This window comes from Neomonachus schauinslandi, chromosome 6 (assembly GCF_002201575.2).
Source record: "Neomonachus schauinslandi chromosome 6, ASM220157v2, whole genome shotgun sequence".
Lineage (NCBI taxonomy): Eukaryota > Metazoa > Chordata > Mammalia > Carnivora > Phocidae > Neomonachus > Neomonachus schauinslandi.
In genome coordinates this window covers 123,261,012-123,282,380 of record NC_058408.1, presented here as the reverse complement: position 1 = coordinate 123,282,380, position 21,369 = coordinate 123,261,012, and the positions used below count along the sequence as shown (strand labels likewise).

At 36.3% G+C, this 21,369-nt stretch overlaps 1 protein-coding gene across 1 annotated transcript in view; it reads left to right on the top strand.

Moving 5' to 3' along the window:
- Positions 1 to 19,428, top strand: part of TM9SF3 (transmembrane 9 superfamily member 3) — a 70,497-nt gene extending 51,069 nt beyond the window's left edge. The window contains exons 10-15 of the mRNA XM_021699500.1: positions 1,767 to 1,906; positions 4,715 to 4,783; positions 7,554 to 7,700; positions 8,434 to 8,517; positions 8,844 to 8,920; positions 15,282 to 19,428. Coding sequence (XP_021555175.1) covers positions 1,767 to 1,906; positions 4,715 to 4,783; positions 7,554 to 7,700; positions 8,434 to 8,517; positions 8,844 to 8,920; positions 15,282 to 15,349 — 585 coding nt within the window. The 3' untranslated portion in view covers positions 15,350 to 19,428. The remainder of the gene's footprint in view (positions 1 to 1,766; positions 1,907 to 4,714; positions 4,784 to 7,553; positions 7,701 to 8,433; positions 8,518 to 8,843; positions 8,921 to 15,281) is intronic.
- Positions 19,429 to 21,369: the final 1,941 nt, after the last annotated feature.

Sequence of the window (21,369 nt, the reverse complement as noted above, 5' to 3'; positions counted from 1 at the left end):
AATGACACATTTACAAGAAGTCCAACTCTGTACACAGAGTTGTTAACAGGAGAAACTATTCTCAGGTCTGTATGCAAATGAGTTAACCTGCTTATGGTAGCTTCAGTGTATTAATATTTGGTACAGAACTCATTTGAATCTGTGTATTTTTTTCTATCACACTTTAAAATATTTTTTAAAAACACTGTTTTCAAAAGAAGATTCAGATTAAATGCTTGTGGAATTCCTGAAGCTCTTCAGCAGGACCTGAGGGGTTTGTGGAACAATTTGAAAACCACTCTCCTAGAGCATGTCATTCCTCATAGGAATATTTTCTTCAGTTTTTCTTCATTTCTTATTTGAAATTAGAGTTCTGGTAAATTAAGAGGGGAATACATAGGTCTCTGTTACAATGTATTTATTTACGGGGTCTTGTATACTTAATGATAGCAAATCTCAATAATAAAGCGGTCAACAGCAAAAATTGAGACCGAACCCATCCCCCGGGTATGTATGAGACAATGTATAATTTGCAATATTTTCTGATGATTAATATATCTTAACAGCTTATTTTCATGTTTCACATATTCTTGTTATATGAGCATAAATTCGTATTATTAATAGGTCTAAACTGAGATACCAATAATTTGAGTTCCTAAGCCTGATCTTTAAAATGGAATTCCAGGACACTCTTAGCTCTCATATGTTTATACAAGTTTTATCTGGAAGAAAGATGGTAACCTTTGGCTTGTTTAAAACACACAAACACACACACAAGGATATAATGAAGATGTGGTTTCACTAATGTTGCTTCAAAATAGACTCTTCTTCTCTTGTAATAACTGGATTTTCTACCCCATGCCTCTTCATTTCTCTCAGTTTCTTCACAATTTTCTTTCAACTTTTCTCACTTTTACTTTTTATTAGAACCCTAATATGTATAATTGAAAGTAATCTTAGAGGCAATTCAGTCCTCCCATTTTATAGGAGTTCAGAGTGAAGTGGTGGTCTTAACCAGATGCTGGCTGGAAAGGAGCTTGAGCGTGTGTCCTAGAATACCCAGATTTATATAAAGAAAAAAGTCATAGAAATAATTATTTTCCTAACTGACCGCTTTGGTTCTAGAATCTCTATATGGTCTTCCCTATAACTTTAGACTTTGAACTGCTGATGGGCAGAAAAATACTCCTTCCGTTTTAGTAATGACCCATCTGTGTGTAAATAGAGATGCACTTGTTAAAATCCTGAGGCAGTATGGAATAGAAAAGAGCAGGGTCTCTGTCTGAGACAGGGAGATCAGAACCTAGGTTTTGGTCTGGCTGCCTCCTAGCTTTGTGGGTATGGGAGGTTATTTAGCCTCCCTTAAGTCTCATTTTCTTCATCTATAAAATAGGGAAATAACATGCAAAGCTCCCTGAGCTCAATAAAACACAGTGAAGTAAATAAGTTGGTTATAACGAGAAAAGATAAAGGATATGTTAGAAGCATGACAGCTGAAAGTGACATCAGGAGAGAAAAAAGGGATGCAGCAGAGAGCACATGGGAGAACGGGGAACATGAGCAACTGCAGGAGGTGGGAAGCAATTTGACTTGTATTTAGTTCAGTTCTAATATTTTAAGACACATTCTTTGCCTCTTTTCATTAGCGTATATCTTATACAATTTTAGCCTATATTGAACTTAAACATTTTATTTTGTGGTCAAATTGTGTTTAAATTTTTAAGTGTCCCCTTTATTTTTATTAATGTTATTCTGAGTAATCATACACATTTTAATTTAATTTACAGGTCGCCGTTTGTTGCATCTGTTTTTTTGTTATTCTTCCTCTAAATCTTGTTGGTACAATACTTGGCCGAAATCTGTCTGGTCAGCCCAACTTTCCTTGTCGTGTCAATGCTGTGCCTCGTCCCATACCGGAGAAAAAATGGTAAAGAGAATGCTAAATCTATGTCATTGTTCCTCACAATATAGAAATTCTTAAGGCTATTATGTATATATAACTTTTAGAATTGGCATGTATTTATAAGTATGTCTTAAGTTGGAACTTAAGAATTTGTCTTTTTACTTTTGCCTCCAGCCTATATTGTTAGGAGTAGTAATCAATTATATCCTTATTTCACTTTATGAATCTTGGTGCCATTTACAGATAAACTAAATGCTTTGATAAGTACATTAGTGCATCTCTGTGGGTGGGACGGTTTTATTATTGTATACAGGACAGAATTGACCTGCTGCCTATTTTTGAAAGAGACGTTCTGTTGGAACATATCTATGCCTGTTCGTTCACATATTATCGATGATTGCTTTCACACTACCGCGACAGATAGAGACGGTATCGCCTTCAAAACCTCAACTATTTACTATCTGAGAAAGTTTGACAACCCTTGGCTTATAATTTCATTTTCCTTTCCAGATATTTTATTATTCTAAATAATAACACATTTATAGCCACATATGTCGTACCAGTTGAGAGATGAATTAGGACTAAGACCAGTTAATAATTTACTGACTTAATATTCTTTGTCCTCACTTCTGGGATAGTATAGAATCTCTCAAATACATTCTGTCACATTTTATGCACAAAATGTGTTCTTGAGGACCTCCCAGAATTCAAGATTAATCTTGACAAAGGATGATGAATATTTCTGTTAAACAGCCGAGGAGATTCTTTAATTGCAGCAGTATACACACAGTTTACAGTTTATTTGACTGATCATTGAAAGTTCATTTTTTAACTTGAGATAATTTGTATTTTTTCAAATTCCAGACATAAAATGGGATGTCATTAATATGTTATATTTCTAAGTTTTGTAATTCAAATTTGAATAAAATGTGAACTCGTATAAATATATTGCCTTTTAAAATTTGTAAATTAAATGTTTTAGTCCGAATTATGCTATTCTGCATACTTCATTTTCCTAATTCTTACTAGCGGACAAAAATAGAGCAGTCTTACCATATATACGTTTATTACATTCTCCATCTCATAAGAATAGCTATACATTAGACTCTACATATTCATAATAAGGGATATATATTGAAAAGCCTCTGTTTCTAGATATTTTACCTTATTAATAGACATAATTTATATTCAGATACTTACATATATGGTCTTTTGTAGACTTGGAGGTCATTTATAGAAATGGAGGCTGAGTAAAAACAGCACTTACAGTTTAAATTAAGAGGGTGATCTGTTCTAGTCTTAGGATTGTCCATGTTCCCTTTTCTCTTAGATTGGTGATTGTGAGATCTTGTGTACTTTGTTTTTTAAAGTCCATTTTCTCTTTCAAATCAAGAATAGACTCTAGGTCACTAGGGCTGGTGAAGGGGAGGAAGGAACAACACGTGACCTTGCAAACCATGGGTCACAGTTAGTTGGAGGAAGGCTCATGTGTATCTTTATTTTCCATATATAGTTACATGGGATCTAAAATCTGAATACTAGATCTGGCTCTGATTGATTGTGTTATCTTGTGCAGATCATTTTTAACCTCTACGGGTCTTGGATTCCTATAAAAGGAGGAAAGATAACTAGATTAAATGGTTTTTAAGGTTTTTTTTTTTTTTCCAGCTTTCAAACTCCAATTTCTTCTCAGTTTTGTTTTGTTTTGTTTTAGAGAGAGTGTGTGTGTGTGTCTGCATATGCACGCACGTGGAGGGGGGATGAGCAGAGGAAAAGGGAGAGAGAGAATCTTAAGCAGTCCCAGCATTGGGCCTGACTTGGGGCTTGATCTCACGACCCTGAGATCATAATCTGAGCCGAAACCAAGAGTCAGATGCTTAACCGACTGAGCCACCCAGGCGCTCCCCTCTTCTTGGTTTTTTTAGTTTGTTTATCCCAGAGATTCTTAGTTTGTTTATACTAGAGATAGTAGTTTAGTATCTTTTATGTGTCAGATACTGTGCTGGGCATTGGGAATACCTAGATGAATAGCTTCTGCCTGCCATAGTTTATAGTCTAACGAGGTACGCTATGTATGTAATTGCACAGTTCCAGATATGGTAAGTGCTGCCACAGAGTTATGTTCAAGAGGCAGTGCAGGCCTGGGGGAAAGACCCACCTCTTTCTGGGAGACTTGGGAAGGACTTTACAGGGAGAACGCTGGAGCCAGGGCTTGCGGGAGAAGTAGGACGAGAAAAGGCATTCCAGGTGGAGAATTAATAGTTGCATCAGTATATGTTTTTTGAGTGAATGAATGAGGTTTGAATTTTATTTTTTTATTCACACTTTGGCTCCAGGGTAACGCAGAACTTATAATACCTTGATTGTATAATTCACAGGAAAAGAAATTAGTGAACCAAGGAAAGCATGAACAAAGAGATGGCAAGGCCACAATTTGGGAAACATTATTTCAGATAGGGCTCTCAAGACTTTTCTTTTCCTATGGCTTTCTATAAATAAATGCCTGTAAAGTTTTTAGAAGTTGTTGAGAGATGTAGAACAGAAGCAAATACTTAAGAGTTTTTCCTGAGTTCTGTCGGTATCAAGAATTTCTATTCCCCGAATTCTTATCTTGGCCTCTTATGCCAGAAAGAACGTTGACTATAACCTATGGCTAATTTGAAGGCCTACCTCTGTATTGTAACCTCTTTGAATTTTTGTTTTTCTTTTTACTGGTATGTTTCTATCCCTTAGATTATTTTTAAGTACCAAGCATCTGCTTTCTATTTGGGTTTATATATTAAAATGTGAAAATCATACTAGACGTTTATTGCTAATTTTAATATTTTCCAGGTTCATGGAGCCTGCAGTTATTGTTTGCCTGGGAGGAATTTTACCTTTTGGGTCAATCTTTATTGAAATGTAAGTTGTGGCAATGCATTTATGTTTTGAGGGATGTAATTGTAATAAGAGAATTTAGGAGTTAGAGTAGGTGTAGAATCATCAGATGGGAAGGCATCTAACAGAGTTAATCTGCTAATTTCATGACTCCCAGAAAGGGATCTAACATAATCTACCTGAAAGCAGTTTTCTGCTGTGGTCTCAAATACTCAGGTGAAATTTGTGTTTTGTATTATGTTCTAGACCCTTCTCACCTAACAGGAGATCTTAGAAATGAAAGAATGCATGCTAAAGAGTACTAGACCAGCTTTGATCACATGCATGATAGAAGGAATTACTGGTTTTTATTATATTTTTAAAGTATTTCTGAGGGTCTGGGCAACTAGGTAAACTATTACCTACCAGTCTGTCTAGATCTTGACATCTTCGGATACATATATTCCCAGTCTCCTTCCATAGAGGCTTACAGGAGTGCTGGGAAATGTGAATGTGTTTGGGGGTGGAAGGTATGCCCGCTGGTGCCCAGGTACTGTGCTTCATACCTGCATCCTTGGTCACCACTGCAAAATACGAGTCTTTCTTTTCTCAGCTTGTAGTCCAGCGTTCCTTGATGGGAATGCTCTGGCATTTTAATCAAGACACTTCTTTGTATGGGACTTTCTCAAGAACTGCAGTCATATACCTCTGGTTCTTGCCCACAGAATGCCAGTCATTGTGACTACTCAGAACTCCCTTACACATTTCCAGATGCCCCACTGCTGATTCTCTCCCATACAGTGGACACCTCCTTAACGGACACGATTGGATCTGATAGTTGGTTAATTGAAAGTTGGCTCATGTAAGAGAATTATTAAAAAAAAAAAGATTCATACATAACATTTTATTTTAACTTAAAAAACTAAAGGTACATCTTTCACTCATTTTTTAAAAATATAGAGCCAAAGTCTTTGATTTATATCTAGTCAGTGTTTCCATCATTTTCCCTTTGACATTCATAATGTATCTTCTGTGTTTCCAGCGTTTTTAAAGTGGAACAAGAACATTAAGACCTGTCTCAAGCATTCTAAGTGCAGAATCCTTCTAGATTTATACATTTCTCCCCCAGACTTCCATAGTTGTCTCACCCACACCTAATTTCATATTGGTTTTTTTTTAAGTGATTCACCTTAATAAATTTCTACAAAACATTCAACATAATGTTCATAGAAATCATGCATCCTTTTTGCTGTCATGTTTATTGGTGTATATCATATTCAATTACAATATCTAATTACACTAACAGGCACAATTGACATAGATTTGGGCCACCCCTGGTGGTCACCTACCAGCTGTGAGTGTGCTGTGGGTATTAGTCGGTACCATAGAGGGACTGGAATGTGTGTCACTCTAGCTTGTGTTTTAATAAAGCCAGTTCATGAACCTCTTTGGTACTTCTAGGCTTATATACTGCTTTGTATCCTCACCCTGACTTGACCTCTATTTTTCTGCCCTACCCTTGTTCCCAGTACCTTCTGGATCACATCTCTTCCTACTTTCTCAAGTACTGCATTCCATTAGATAGCCTCTCTGCTGTATCCTTAAGTTCTTTTCTGTTTTGACCACCCTCAAGCCCATTCTCCTCTCAGTAGCCACAGTGATCATTTTAAGGTGTTAATCTGATGACATCACTTCTTTACTAAAGACTTTTCTTCATTTTCATTGAGGTAAGGTCCCAATCCCATAACATAGCCAGTAAGGACCTTCATAACGTAGGATCTGGCCTCATTCGCTTCTCCATCCACATCTCTTAGCTCTCACCCCTTCACTTGAAGTTCTAGCCATAGAACATTTCTAAATACAGTGAATTCCCTTATTTGTAAGCTTTGCCTTTGCTGTTCCTATTCTGGCTCCCCTTACCCCCCACATGCCTTATTTGATTCTTCTCACTACCCCTTCTCCCCAGAGCCCCACCTAACCAAACCGGTAAGATGCCCCTCTTAGGTACATTGATAAAGCACATGTCATGGAGCGTCATGACTGCCTCCTTACTGGTGATCCCCTCTTTACAGTAAGTCCTTGAGGGTGGAGGAGAGACTGTGTCATCTTCACAGTTCTGTTCTCACGCTTCTCTGACATGTGGTAGGGCCTCTAAATAGCTGTTGAAAGAATGAGTGACAATAAGTGAGCTAAACGGAAGAGAACAAGAAGAGAGGCCAAAAGACCCTTTTCTACTGATGACTTGCGGAATGGAATTAGAGTGAGGGTCTTGTTCTTTGTATAAAATGTTAATGCCATCTCTTACTGTTCTCCAAAACAGCAGGAAGCTTCTTTAGGCTTTCTTTTTCTAATTATTTTTATTTTCCTAATTTTATACAGTATTATTCTATCAAACCTACTTTCTAAAATTTACTAGGGTGTTTTATAAACTATACATTGCTTGAATAGTGTTGTATCTAGAAGAAAAGTGAAACAATGAAGGAATTGCCTTTATTTTACAGATACGAATTTTTAACTCTTTTCACTTTTCTTTGCCACATTTTACTCCTTTAAGCTTCTAATTTATTCAGTTTGCTTAGAGATGAATGCCCTACTAAAAAATCTGTTCTTGAAAGATTATCCAAGAAAATATATTTGAGAGATTTTTGGAGGATTTAATAGATTAAAAAGGGTAAGAGAGTTGGAAGTTACTTGAAAGAAAATAATTGAGATTTAAGTATGACGAAAGTGAGAACTAAGATGTGAGATTTAGCAAAAGCGGGGTGAGCTTCAAGAATAAAGACTAGAAACTCTGTCTTTATTGCCTTTTATTTAGGTATTTCATCTTCACATCTTTCTGGGCATATAAGATCTATTATGTCTATGGCTTCATGATGCTGGTGCTGGTCATCCTGTGCATTGTGACCGTCTGTGTGACCATTGTGTGCACATACTTTCTACTAAATGCAGAGGATTATAGGTGGTAAGTACTTACATTGGGGAGGAACCTCAGGGGACTATCATATTGTCAAGGAAGATGCCATTTGAAGTGTATTAAGTAAAAGATCTGTATAGAAATTTTGTTCCTTAAGATAGTATAGGAATTTTTTTTAGTTATAAAAATAATGAAGATTTTAGAGGAAAAGTAGTATCAGCCAAAAAAAAGTTTTTGTACTCATAATGGTCACTGTGTTATATATTTTTACAAAGTGCTTGATGTGGGAAGAACTTTATGAGAAAGCATTGATCCATTTTGAACAAAAGGAGGTAGTTCTGAAAAAGGAAGTGGTTTAAGGTCACTTATAATAGGGCATCTGACAAAATTCAGGATCTCTCCTTCCAAATCTTAGGCTTTCTCCTTGTTGATATAATTAAATGCCATCTACATGCATTTTTTTTTTTAAAGATTTATTTGTTTTACGGAGAGAAAGAGAGCAAGCTTGAGTGCAGGGTGCGGGAGGGGCAGAGGGAGAGAAAGAATCTTAAGCAGGCTCCACACCCAGCGCAGAGCCCCACACAGGGTTCTATCTCATGACCTTGAGATCATGACCTGAGTTGAAATCAAGAGTTGGCTGCTTAACCATCTGTGCCACCCAGACGCCCTTACATGCATTTGTTTTTAAGTATACAGAATTTTCAAGGATGTTTTTATAAAATTCTTTGGTTTAAAATCTGTTTCAGTGCCATTTATTCAAAAGAGTTACCTTTTATTCCAGGCAATGGACAAGTTTTCTCTCTGCTGCATCAACTGCGATCTATGTTTACATGTATTCCTTTTACTACTATTTTTTCAAAACAAAGTAAGTGGAGACGTTTTCTCATTTTGTATTTAGGAAACTAAAGTTGTCATTTAAATACCAGAATTTAGGAATAAAAGATCGAGCATAGGGAATATAGTCAGTGGTATCGTCAGCATTGTATGGTGACAGATGGTCGCTACACTTGTGGTGAGCACAGCAAAAATCAAAAGTTGTCCAGTCGCTGTGTGTACACCTGCAACTAATGTAACATTGTGTATCAGCTAACTGTACTCCAATTTTTAAAAATAAATAAATAAATAGAATTTAAGGCCCTATGTTGAAAGTAAAAATGGATATACTACATATATTTTTTTGTCTTATTTCAGGATGTATGGCTTATTTCAAACATCATTTTACTTTGGATATATGGCGGTATTTAGCACAGCCTTGGGGATAATGTGTGGTAAGTTCTGAAGTTTTTGGAATATCATGAGTAAATCTTTGAGATTTTTAGAATCAGAAAAATATAGTAATTGGAAATTACATTTTGTTGCTTGATCAGAAACAACAAAATAAAAAGAGTCTGATTTCAGTTCTTTTGACTATTCCTCAAAAATTCATCATTGATTCTTTTTTAATGTTCTGTTCCTAATAATTCTGTATTGCACTCTTTTCTGTACCACAATTAGTTTCTTTTTCATGTTGAAATTTAGCCTTTTTTTTTAGTTTAGTCTCTTTGGAAACAATAATGATGTAAACAGGTTAAGGTATTTGCTGAATGATTCCTGTTTGGAAGTTTCTAAGACTGTTCATGGAGATAACTGTGTCCAAGAGGCAGTGTCCGGGTTATAAGTGCACACTTGGGTGTCTGCAGACTGGGTTTAAGTTCTGGCTGTGCCACATGTATGTTCTGTACCTTGATCCAGTTCTCCAAACTATGTAAAATGAGGATAATACCACTGTTTTTTGGGTTTATCACAGTTAAATAGAAGTAATAGTTATCACCACACGATAGAGTCTCTAGCATGTGTGAAATACGTAGAAAATAAAGAAAGAAGTATTGGAAGCAACCTGATAAAGGGAAAGGTCATGGACTTGAGAGCCAGATCAAATCTCTGTGCTGCTTTTTTGTGGCCATGGGAAGTCATATTGAGCTCTCTAAATCTCATTTTCTCATCTGTAAAATGGGCATATTTTTCAGAGTAGTTATTTGTCATAGTATCATGTGTAAAGTGCAAGAGTAATGCAGGTCTGTTATCAGGTGTTTCGAGAGACTCAGTTTTGTGGGAGACATGGTGGGGAATGGGAAGAGCTGGGGCTTTTGGGGTCACTTAGTCCTAGGTGCGAATCCTGGTGCCCCTACTTAATAGCCATGTTACTCTGGCCAAATTATTTAACCTTTCTTCCTCAACATTCACATTTGCAAAACAGAAGTAACACCTACCTCACAGGGTTGTGTTAAGGCTTCAGTGACTGGATGTGGGTAAACAGGTAGATGGCAGGCAGATGCTCTGTGAACTGTGTCTGCGCTGTTCCCCCACTGACGAGGGCTAATAATCCCTTGATCCGGTTCTCCAAACTATGTAAAATGAGGATAATGCCACTGTTTTTTGGGTTGCTTCTGTTCTGGGATTGTGTCTCTGGGTCTGTAGTTTGTTTCTACACCTTGTGTTTTCACCTTAGAACAACCTCATGAGTTTAAGCAGAGGTACCTTAAGGGAAATGCATTCAAGTGACTTACTTTTCTTCTGGTTCCGGTTTTCACTTGATAAGTGAGGCTGATTCCCCCATGGGAATAATGCAAGGCTTAAGGACTAATCACCATGAAAACATTTCCAGGTAGTTTATAATTCAGACCCTTCTCATTTCTCTGTTATTTGCCATTGACTTTTTTTTTTTTTTTTTTTGGTAGTTCCATCTTTAGCTATAGGGTAGGCAGTAGAATAAGGAAGATATGATAATTTTGTTAAAAGCTAGGTTCTGGTATGACATTTGTGGCCCTTTGGGGTACCAAGGTTGCTTTTTTCCTCCATCGAAAGAATACATTCCATAGATTGGTGGTTACCAGAGGTGGGGGGATTAGGAGTGTGGGCAAAATGGGTGAAGGTGGTTAAAAGTTTCAAACTTCCAGTTATAAGATGAATAAGTTCTAGGCATGTATGGTGACTGCAGTTAACAGTATTGTATATTTGGAAGTTGCTAAGAGATTAGATCTTAAAAGTTCTCATCACAAGAAAAAAAATCTTAACTATGTACTATGTGAGGTGATGGATGTTAATTAAATTTATTGTGGTGGTCATTTCACAATATACACGTATATCAAATTATTATGTTGTACACCTTGAACTAAAACAAATGTTGTATGTCAGTTAAAATCTGTCCCATTTATATATACCATGTACTTGATCATGTGCATGTGCGCGGGCGCACACACACACACATGACATTGTAAAGTAGTAAAACTAATTCCACAAGCTATAAGGAGAGACAGTTCTCTATATTATGATCACATATTTTATTTGTAGCTGCTGTGATAACCTTTCCCTGTGATAATTAGTTAACCAACTTTGAGGGAAAGAGGACTAGGATTAAAACTAGATTTGTATCACATGGGAACCACCTTGTGTATCTCTAGGCAATCAGAAGTTTCCTTTAGTATTATTATTAGCCTACCTTCCTTAAGAATGTTGCTCCTCAAACCCCTCTTTATTTAATCTGAGATCTTTCTTGATTATCACCAGCATTCAGTGATGTATAGAATCATGAGATTATGCAGAGGGTTAAATCTTTTTTTCTTGACTCAACATGTGATCTTAGGAAGACCTAGAGAGATAATATCTTGACATTTACAAAGAAAATGGAATGAATCTAGCTAATTTTTTAGTGCTTTTCCTGTTGAAATTTCATGTTGCTGCCTGAAAATCTTGGCACACTTACAGTTGCCTGCTGTTATGGCAGCATCCCAGCATTTATTCTGTCATGGGTGTATGTGCCTTCAGTGCTAGTCTGTTTTGGCGGGGTTGGGGGGGGCGGGCGCGGAGAAACAGTTCGGATGAACTGATTAAAATGTCATCATAATACAAAAATTGCACCTCATCAGGTTATATTGCTAAAATGCTTTTTTTAGTCAGTAATTGAAAGAAAAATACTGATTTTTTTGAAAAAGAAATGTGTTAAGGTGGAAATAATTAGATTGTTAGAGTTTTCATATTTTGATTGTAGCATTTTAGTTTTAAGGAAATTAAGTTTAAAAGTATATTTCTGGGGCGCCTGGGTGGCTCAGTCCTTAAGTGTCTGCCTTCGGCTCAGGTCATGATCCCAGGGTCCTGGGATCGAGCCCCGCATCGGCCTCCCTGCTCTGCGGGAAGCCTAAGCTTCTCCCTCTCCCACTCCCCCTGCTTGTGTTCCCTCTCTCGCTGTGTCTCTCTCTGTCGAATAAATAAAATCTTTAAAAAAAAAATAAAAGGGATAAGAAAAACCTAGATGTCTCCAATAGATTAAATGTTTCCATATTCGGAATTAGGAGCAGCCAATTCAGTAGATTCAAATCACAGTTAAGTTTGGTTTATGCATATCCGATTGCAAATGCCAAAGGAAAAAAGACAGAAAGGTGATTCAACTCTATGATTCCCCCGCAATGAGTGCATGTCACAGACAATGCAGACTTGGCATGGCTTTGTTTTCAAGAAACAAACTGTAGGGGCACCTGGGTGGCTCAGTCGTTAAGTGTCTGCGTCAGCTCAGGTCATGATCCCGGGGTCCTGGGATTGAGCCCCGCATTGGGCTCTCTGCTTAGCGGGAAGCCTGCTTCTCCCTCTCCCACTCCCCACTGCTTGTGTTCCCTCTCTCACTGTGTCTCTGTCAAATAAATAAATAAAATCTTAAAAAAAAAAAGTGTATCTCTATTATTCTCAAGACGTTTATATTTCTAGAGAGCGTATTTAGTATCTTCCTTTTATAAAGTCCTATTTTTATACACTTACTCTTGAGATACTCGTAAGATTAGGAAAAATGACTCTCTAGGTTGATACTCTTTTGCTTTTAAGCATATCTCTGCTCAGAGGGGAACACTGTTTTATAAGTCTGGAATATTAGATTTGGTTATTAGATTGGTATGATATTAGGCCAGTTAAATTTTTGATTCTAGTTAAAATTTTATAGATTTTTTTTTTATGTTCTAAGAATTTAGGTTTCTATTTACAAATTAAATGGTCTTTTTCCTTACTTTGTAAGGACTTCTTTTATAACTATTTCAGAATGAATTATCACTATTTCTAAGTGTAATTGTTAATATAACTACTTCATATTATAATAAATATCTATTAATTGCAAAAGTAATTGGAAATAGGTTTGCTTTGTTGCTTGGTGGGTTTTAAGAATACTTTTAGGGGCACCTGGGTGGCTCAGTCAGTTGGGTGTCTGCCTTCGGCTCAGGTCATGATCCCAGGGTCCTGGGATTGAGCCCTGCATGGGGTTCCCTGCTCAGCAGGGAGCCTGCTTCTCCCCTGCCTTTGCCTGCAGCTCCCCCTGCTTGTGCTCTCTCTCTCTTCTCTTCTCTGTCATATAAATAAATAAAATCTTTTTTTTTAAAAAGAGGATACTTTTAGTATTTAATTATGGGAAATTTTCAAATATATGCAAAAAGAGGGACAATTATTTATATATATATATAATGAAAAATACGTATATATACTGAGTCCCTATGTATCATCTAATATCAGTAATTATCAACACATGGCCAGTCTTGTCTTATTCATAATCCCACCTTATCCCTCATTTTATTCTGATACGAATCTCAGACCTCACGTCATTTTTAACTGTAAATATTTCAGTAAATATATATGTATATATATAACTATATAATATATAATATACATATATAACTATATATAATTGTATAATAATTATATACTTATAATAGTATTTAAAATGATATATAGTTATATAATAATTATATTTCAGTATATACATATATATAATTCCTTCATATGCTCAAATATTCAGTTAGTATTCACATTTACCCCACTCATCCCCATGTCTTTTTTTTTTTTTTTTAAAGATTTTATTTATTTATTTGAGAGAGAGAGAATGAGAGAGAGCACATGAGAGTGGGGAGGGTGAGAGGGAGAAGCAGACTCCCTGCCGAGCAGGGAGCCCGATGCGGGACTCGATCCCGGGACTCCAGGATCATGACCTGAGCCGAAGGCAGTCGCTTAACCAACTGAGCCACCCAGGCGCCCTCCCCATGTCTTTTTTAATACAGTTTGTTTGCATCAGGATCTAATGAAGGTCCATGTAAAATGTTGGGTTTTTTTTAAGTAGGCTCCATGCCTTTCATGGAGCCCAACATGGGGCTTGAACTCACAACCCTGAGATCAAGAGTCAGATGCTAACCAACTGAGCCACACAACCCCCTGGTTAAAATGTTTCTTAGGGCTCTTTTAATCTACTGATGTTCTCTCTCTTTTCCCTCGCAATTATGTAAGAAACTGAGTTTTTGTTTGTTTTAATTTCTGTAGAGTTTTCCACTCTGAATTTTGCTGAGGTGTCATTTAATATTTTTCCATGGGTTTCTCCCCAATTTCCTCTAAAGGGGTAGTTAGAGCTATAGGCCTGATCATACTCAGGAATACTTGTCTAGCAGTACTTAGTAGGGGTTTATAAACTTATCAGGAGGCACTGGTTCTCTCTGTGAAGATAGCAGCTATTGATAATTATTGCCTAGTTCAAATAATGCATTGGTGGTTGTAATATTCTAATTCTTTTGTTCCTTTTATATTTCTGGGGTACTTCTGTAAGGAGAAACTTCTTTTCATCAACCATTTGGTACCTTGAGGTACAGTTCATATATAGGAAAGGCAGAGTAGACTTACTTCTTTCCTTATATACACTAGTTGGGTGAATAGAAGTTAGTTCAAAGGTGACTAATTAGGGGTGTGTGTGTGTGTATCATTATTTACTTATGGAAGATTTACTTTTGGGCTCAGATGGTAAATTTCTAAATCCAATGGAGAATCTTCTCTATGACTTGATTGACTAGCTGTCTTGTTCTGAAGATCCCTTAGTATAATTTGCAGTGAAGAGCTATCCAGTTCATTCATTCATTCAACAAATATTTATTGAGTACCTAATCATGTGCCAAGTACTCTCTAAGGTATATACCTAATTTAAAAAAACAGAAATCCCTTGCTTTCTGGTGTTTTGAGCCTCATTTGAGGCTAATTATTCAAAACACTTCACAACTCCTGACCTACTTACCTGTCTCTCTCATCTACTTTCTTGAATATGTCTTCCTTTTTACCAACCACAGAGCTTCTGTAATGTAAAGATAAAAATTCCACCAGAAAATGCCTCTAATTGGGCCACAGTTCTCAGTCCTTTTCTGAGAGAATCCCATCACTTATTTCCATTAGGTAGCATATGATTTGGGGAACATGTTAAAATGGTTTAAATGACCTAGCATAATTTATGTTCAAATTTTAAAAATACATGTTTTTTTCATTTAACAAATTTTTATCATTATCAAATTATTCTTGCTTTGTAAGTGATGTATTTTAATTCATATAGTTATTATACATGTAATAACTATTACCTAATTCTAAAAATATCACATCACGTCTAACTTGGTATATGACAGCGTGACAGTAATAGGTGATTTGCAAAACAAATGATGCAATTTTAATAAGTTCAGAACAAATACTAACATAAAAGATGTTATCTTGAAAAAAGAATAACTTTCCAGAGCAGCGAGCATTTAGTATTTGTAAACTATGGGTACTGCCCTATACGTATTTGTTTCAAAACATCTTATTTTATCTTTGCAGGAGCAATTGGTTACATGGGAACAAGTGCCTTTGTCCGAAAAATCTATACTAATGTGAAAATTGATTAGAGACCCAAGAAAACCTGGAACTTCGGATCAATTTCTCTTTCATAGGGGTGGAACTTCACAGCAAAAAAAAAGAAAAGCGCAAGAAGAGATTTGGGCTTTCACACTGGGTACTCTGTGGGTCTCTCTTTCGTGGATGGCTTAAAGTAACATCTATTTCCATTGATCCTAGGTTCTTACTGACTGCTTTCTCCAACTGTTCACAGCAAATGCTTGGATTTTATGCAGTAGGCATTACTACAGTACATGGCTAATCTTCCCAAAAACTAGCTTATTAAAGATGAAATAGACCAGCTCTCTTCAGTGAAGAGGACAAATAGTTTATTTAAAGCATTTGTTCCAATAAAATAAATAGAGGGAAACTTGGATGCTAAAATTACATGAATAGAATCTTCCTGGCACTTAGTGTTTCTACATTATTGAAAAATGATGTTCCAGAAAGATTACTCTTTGCTCTTTATTTTTACTGCCATCGTCAACCTATTATGGGACATTTTTATATATTGAATCTGGGTTCTTTTTGACCTTTTTTTTTTTTTTCCCCCAATCCGACTGCATCCTTTTTTTTTTAAAGAGAGAATTAAAAAATAATTAAATCCTGCATGTAATATATCTGCTGTCATCTTAGTTGGACCAGCTTCCCATTTATTTATCTTAAAACTATTCAGTTCCATCTTAATTCCATCCAAAGAAGATACAGTCTGAAGATAGAGGTGTACTCTCTACAATGCAATTTACTGTACAGTTAGAAAGCAAAGTGTTAAATGGAGAAGATATTTGTTTTTATTAAACATTTTGAGATTTAGATAAACTACATTTTAACTGAATGTCTAAAGTGATTATCTTTTTCCTTCCCCCAGGTTAGTCTTACATCTTTTTTGGGTTTGAATGAAGGTTTTACATAAGAAATTATTAAAAACAAGGGGGGTGGGTAATAAATGTATATAACATTAAATAATGTAACGTAGGTGTAGATTCTCAAATGCATTTGGATGTACAGATTGACTACGGAGTACTTTTTTCTGATGATGATTGGTGTAGAAATGTGTGAATTTGGGTGGCTTTTTACATCTTGCCTACCACTGCATGAAACATTGGGGTTTCTTCAAAATGTGTGTGTCATACTTCCTTTGGGAGGGGGGGATTGTTTTCTTCTGTTTCTTTTCTGAGACTCCTACAGGAGCTAAATTTGTAATTTAGAAACATTTAATTTTGTTAATCCTGTCTGGGGCACTTAAGTAACATCTAAAGCATAGTGCTTTAGAATGTTAAAATAAACTTTCCTGACCAAATTGTTTTGTGAAAATAGATGTGTTTGCAATTTGAAGATATCTTTTCAAAAGGCAATATTACTGAATGCAATTTTTTAAATATACTGTAAACTATGCTTTTCTAATACAGGAGACCCACACCTTAAAATCCCCAAACTTGCTTACATCTAGATTATCCAATATAGTCACAAAGTAAATGATAAGCCCTTCAAATTAGATTGTGGCACAAAATCTGTTCAGGTTGGTGTACTGTGTAAAGTGGGGATGGGGTAAAAGTGGTTAGCTTACTATTGGATGAGCAAATAAAGGTTACAGTTTTTTAAGAGAAGTGATTTAATTTTGAATACATCTTTCTGGAACTATCCATAATGTGAAGTTTTCCTAGAACCATTGAGTTTCTAGTTTAATAGTTTGCTATGCAAATGACCACCTAAAACAATACTGTATATTGGTATTTTTAGAAAGACTCAAAACCGCTGTATGTAATCTTTAATGTGAAACTTATGCCATTTATAGTTACGTAAGCTGTTTTCATTACAAAATATGTTTCTATAAATTGACTCTGCATCCTATAATGTGGTATGTAAGGACTATAAAGAGTGAAAAGTTTGATTTCTTACCACTTAAGTATGGCTGACAGGAACAAACAGGAGTTTGATCTGAAGCTGTAGGTAAATCCTTCTTCAAGCCAAAATGTTGTATTAAATGCAATCTACTGGTTCTTCCATTTTCTCTTCCTTCAAGATCTTATAAGTAAAGAAACTGAACGTCAATATTTAGTGGCTTATATAATGTAACTTTTTAATTACATGTAAAGTAATTACAACAACTATAGTCTATCTGATGGAGTATCAGTTGGACAGCAAGCTTTTGTCTTAGTAAAATGAAATCTGTTTCTCATGAATCTTCCAGGTAAGATGTAGGGTTTTAAAAAATGAGTCCTTTAGCTGCTTTCAGCTATACCAATTCCTTTTACTAAATTGAGCTCTATTTCAAGTCCTTTGGAATTTTCAATGAAAAAGGGTTTTCTAACTTTCAAATATATTAAGTGTCATATTAAAATGAATATAAAATGCCTTGAAAGTCCTTTAGAAAGTATATATTGGTTTATGCCTTCATGGAGGGTCTGACCATGTGTGTGTCTTGAAGAAGACGTAATCCACAAACAGTTTAGCTCCCTAACTCTGGGTTATAGAGTAGTAAAATGAAATATTTAAGTTAATTAAAGAGTGAGGTTCTTCCACTCCATTAATGCTGTTTATCTGTCTTCCATTTGTTAACATTATTTGCTCAACTTGATGCTTTGAACACTATCAAAAACTAAGGATAAACGTTCTCATATCTGTAAGCATGCTTCTCCTGAAATTTAGCTACAGTACTAATTGGCATCGTTATTCATCTATCCTAGTACAATGGTAGGATAAAGTGGAAATGGAACGGCTGGAACTATGGTAAAGCACTCTTTGGTATATCATGCTGGGCTCCTAATTTGCATGAAGTTTGACCACAAATCAAGCCCCATCCTCTTAGAATTCATTATACCGTGCTGGTATCTGAACCTAGTGAATGATATGATTGGGTGTTTTCCATTGACAGTGCATGGATCTCTTTATAAGGGTGGTTGCTGCAAATTCCAGTTTTTCCAAAATCCATTTTATTTAGGGTTTATCCACAAATTGTGTTCAGTTTGTTAAAACTTTTGTTTCCTAAATGTCTACAAACCACCTTATGCCAAATGTCTTGCAAATAATACTCCTTTAAGATTTCCTTGAATTTTTACAAATGTAAAGCAAATAAATGTATTAATGTAATTCGTTGAGGAAAAGCTACATACTGAAGGGCTTCTGTATATAAATTCTGGGAAAGAAAAGCCTATTTATAATCTATACACTGCAGTTCCATCTGGGTTTTAAGTTTAGATTTCAGCATGTCTTAGTGCTTCAGTCTATTGATTTATTGGAACGAGTCATAAATAGGAGCAGTGATGTATGAAAATGCAAATATTCATTAATGTTTTATATCTTCATAAAAATTCCATGGTTATGAAGCTGTATTTTAGCAATCAAGATGTTAGAGATCAGAGCAGTGAAAATTTATAAAGATAGTTTGGTAGTGTGTACAGAAATAGACTAGATTTAGAGGTAGGGTAGGTCAGAAAGTGAACATAAAGCTGCAGAGATTTTATAAGATTTAAATTCAGTATGAGGAATAACTCTAATTCTGTCTTACGAGCCTTTTCTGAAAGCCGTCTGAGTTGACATTCTTATTGGAGCTGTAGGCTGAATTGTGCAAAGATAAAGTAAAAATTAAGTTTTTATTTTACTGTATCAGGGAATGGAAACAGAAACTGGTGTGAAAGCTGCTCATGTGTACTGGTGAACTAGGCATGCAGACAATTGATGGACAAGGCCGTATTTTGTGTGTTTACCCCAGTTCCTCAGTTTAGGTCATTTGAAAGTTATAAATGTTCTAAGTAAGATCTTAAGGCAAGGAATTCTGTTTTGAAGGGCAAGAGAGTATACGCAGAAAAGCAGTCCCAGTCGGGCTTTTCATCTGTGTCAAATTTGAACCTATATAAATCCCCACAGAGCACGGGCAGTCGATACCAGTGGGAAGGAAAACAGTCATTGCTTGATGATTACTTCTGTTTTGTACCCACCTTCGGTTTGTGTAGGTCATATTCCAACTGGCTTTTTAGTAATAGATATCCAGTATATACTGTATCAAATACATTTGAGGTTCTAATCTAGTCTGTTAATCTAACTAAAGTTGGATTTTTAAAATAATAAAAAGTTAAATGTACTTTCCTTGAATGCTTTATTTCTTTCCTTTTTGAAACAAGTGAACCAGGCTTAAGGGATAACCCATTATTACTGGTATGCATATGAAGCGTTTACTGATACGATAGCCTTCCACAGTTAAACAGGAATCCGCAGACTTTTGCTGTAAAGGGCAGATAGGAAATAGTTGAGGCTTTGAGTGCCAGATGCAACTACTCTACCTTTGTAGCACAACAGCCATAGTAGATAGGACACAAACCAGCGAGCATGGCAGTTTTCCAATCCGACAACAACAAAAATGGCCAATGGGCTACAGTTTGCTGACCCCTGAAATGAAGGATTTAAAATTTAAGATTTGATTTTTCCCCCAACTTCTTGTTTTGAAAAAAAAAAAAAAAAATTAAATATACAGAAAGTTGAAAGGATGGTACAATGAATAAGGTTTGTCTTTACAAAATTATTTTTCTCTTTTATTATCATTCTTTTGACTTCTGTGTACAAGCTCTGATTCCTACACTCAAACCCCACTACCCCCATGCCTATCGTTCTGACTGATCATACGTTGTCTAGGCAAAGCAGTGCCACCCATGTTCCCTCACAACCATTCTGTGAAGCTGATAGGGTAGACCAGTGCATATTCTAGAAAAGAAGCTAGAGCAACCAAAGAGTATATTATTTTAAGCTGAAAGTAACCAAGATTAGATTAGGGTCCTCTTGACCACTGTCACTGTTAAAATGGGGATACCACCTCTCTAGTCTGTGGAGCAGATAATATAGGGTAAAGATCATATTGAAAATGAGTGTTTTATACCAACGGAAGGGGTTATTTTTATTGTGCTACATCAAAATCAGTAATTTCTCCAGGTCTATTGGTACTTCTGTTTTTCGTCTCCAGTTTTAACTAGTTATTGAAATCCTTGTCAACCTTCTTAGTCCTTTTCTTCCCCTGATTTTATTAGCTGCCTCAGTCAATACCTATACTTGACAATTCCTGTTGGCCTTATAGTTTAAGTTAGTGTAAATTTGGATTACTTCTGATCTCTAATGAACAGTTTTTGTGTGGCTGGAAATTTTAAATATTTATTTGACACAGAGCAAGAGAGAGAGCAGAAGCAGGGGGAACAGCAGGCTCCCTGCTCGGCGGGAAGCCTGCTTCTCCCTCTCCCACTCCCCCTGCTTGTGTTCCCTCTCTCACTATGTGTCTTTCTGTCAAATAAATCTTTTAAAAAAAAAGGGAATGTGCCTCCACTGGGACATATGGAGTCAATGGTAATATAGTCTACAAATGTATTTTAAATCATTTTAAAAACTGCATGTTTAAGGTGATAAAAGTTTCGGCTCAGTTGGTTAAGCGACTGCCTTCGGCTCAGGTCATGATCCTGGAGTCCCGGGATCGAGTCCCGCATCGGGCTCCCTGCTCGGCAGGGAGTCTGCTTCTCCCTCTGACCCTCCTCCCTCTCATGCTCTCTGTCTCTCATTCTCTCTGTCTCAAATAAATAAATAAAATCTTAAAAAAAAAAAAAAGTTTCAGATTTACAAAGTGCAGGAGATGGTTGTAGGGAGAGGTTGTTGTAAGTCATTTTAACTGGCCAATGTCCTGGTTATTCATAGTGGCTCAGTCTAAGCTACTAAGATTCTGGGACTTAACCTTGAAGGTCATTGACGGGAAGGGAGGGTCTAGAGAGTGAAATATGGAAGGTGGCTCCAAGTTGGGGTTATCAGTCGGGTAGCGCAGACATACATAGGTAAGTGTCATAAGTGTGGTAAGCTATTATAATAGGTTTTAGCATGAGGATGCAAGCTGTGTGGTTATCAAGTTGTACCCAGCAGAGACATGGAGTGTGAAGCAGCAAGACTCTGTTAGGGTGACTGCAAGGTGTTCAATGCAACAAGAGTGGAGAGTGGACAGAGGTGGAAGGAGCCAAGGCTAGAAGTGTGAACGGAAGGCCTGATGGTAGATCGTAAGTTCTGG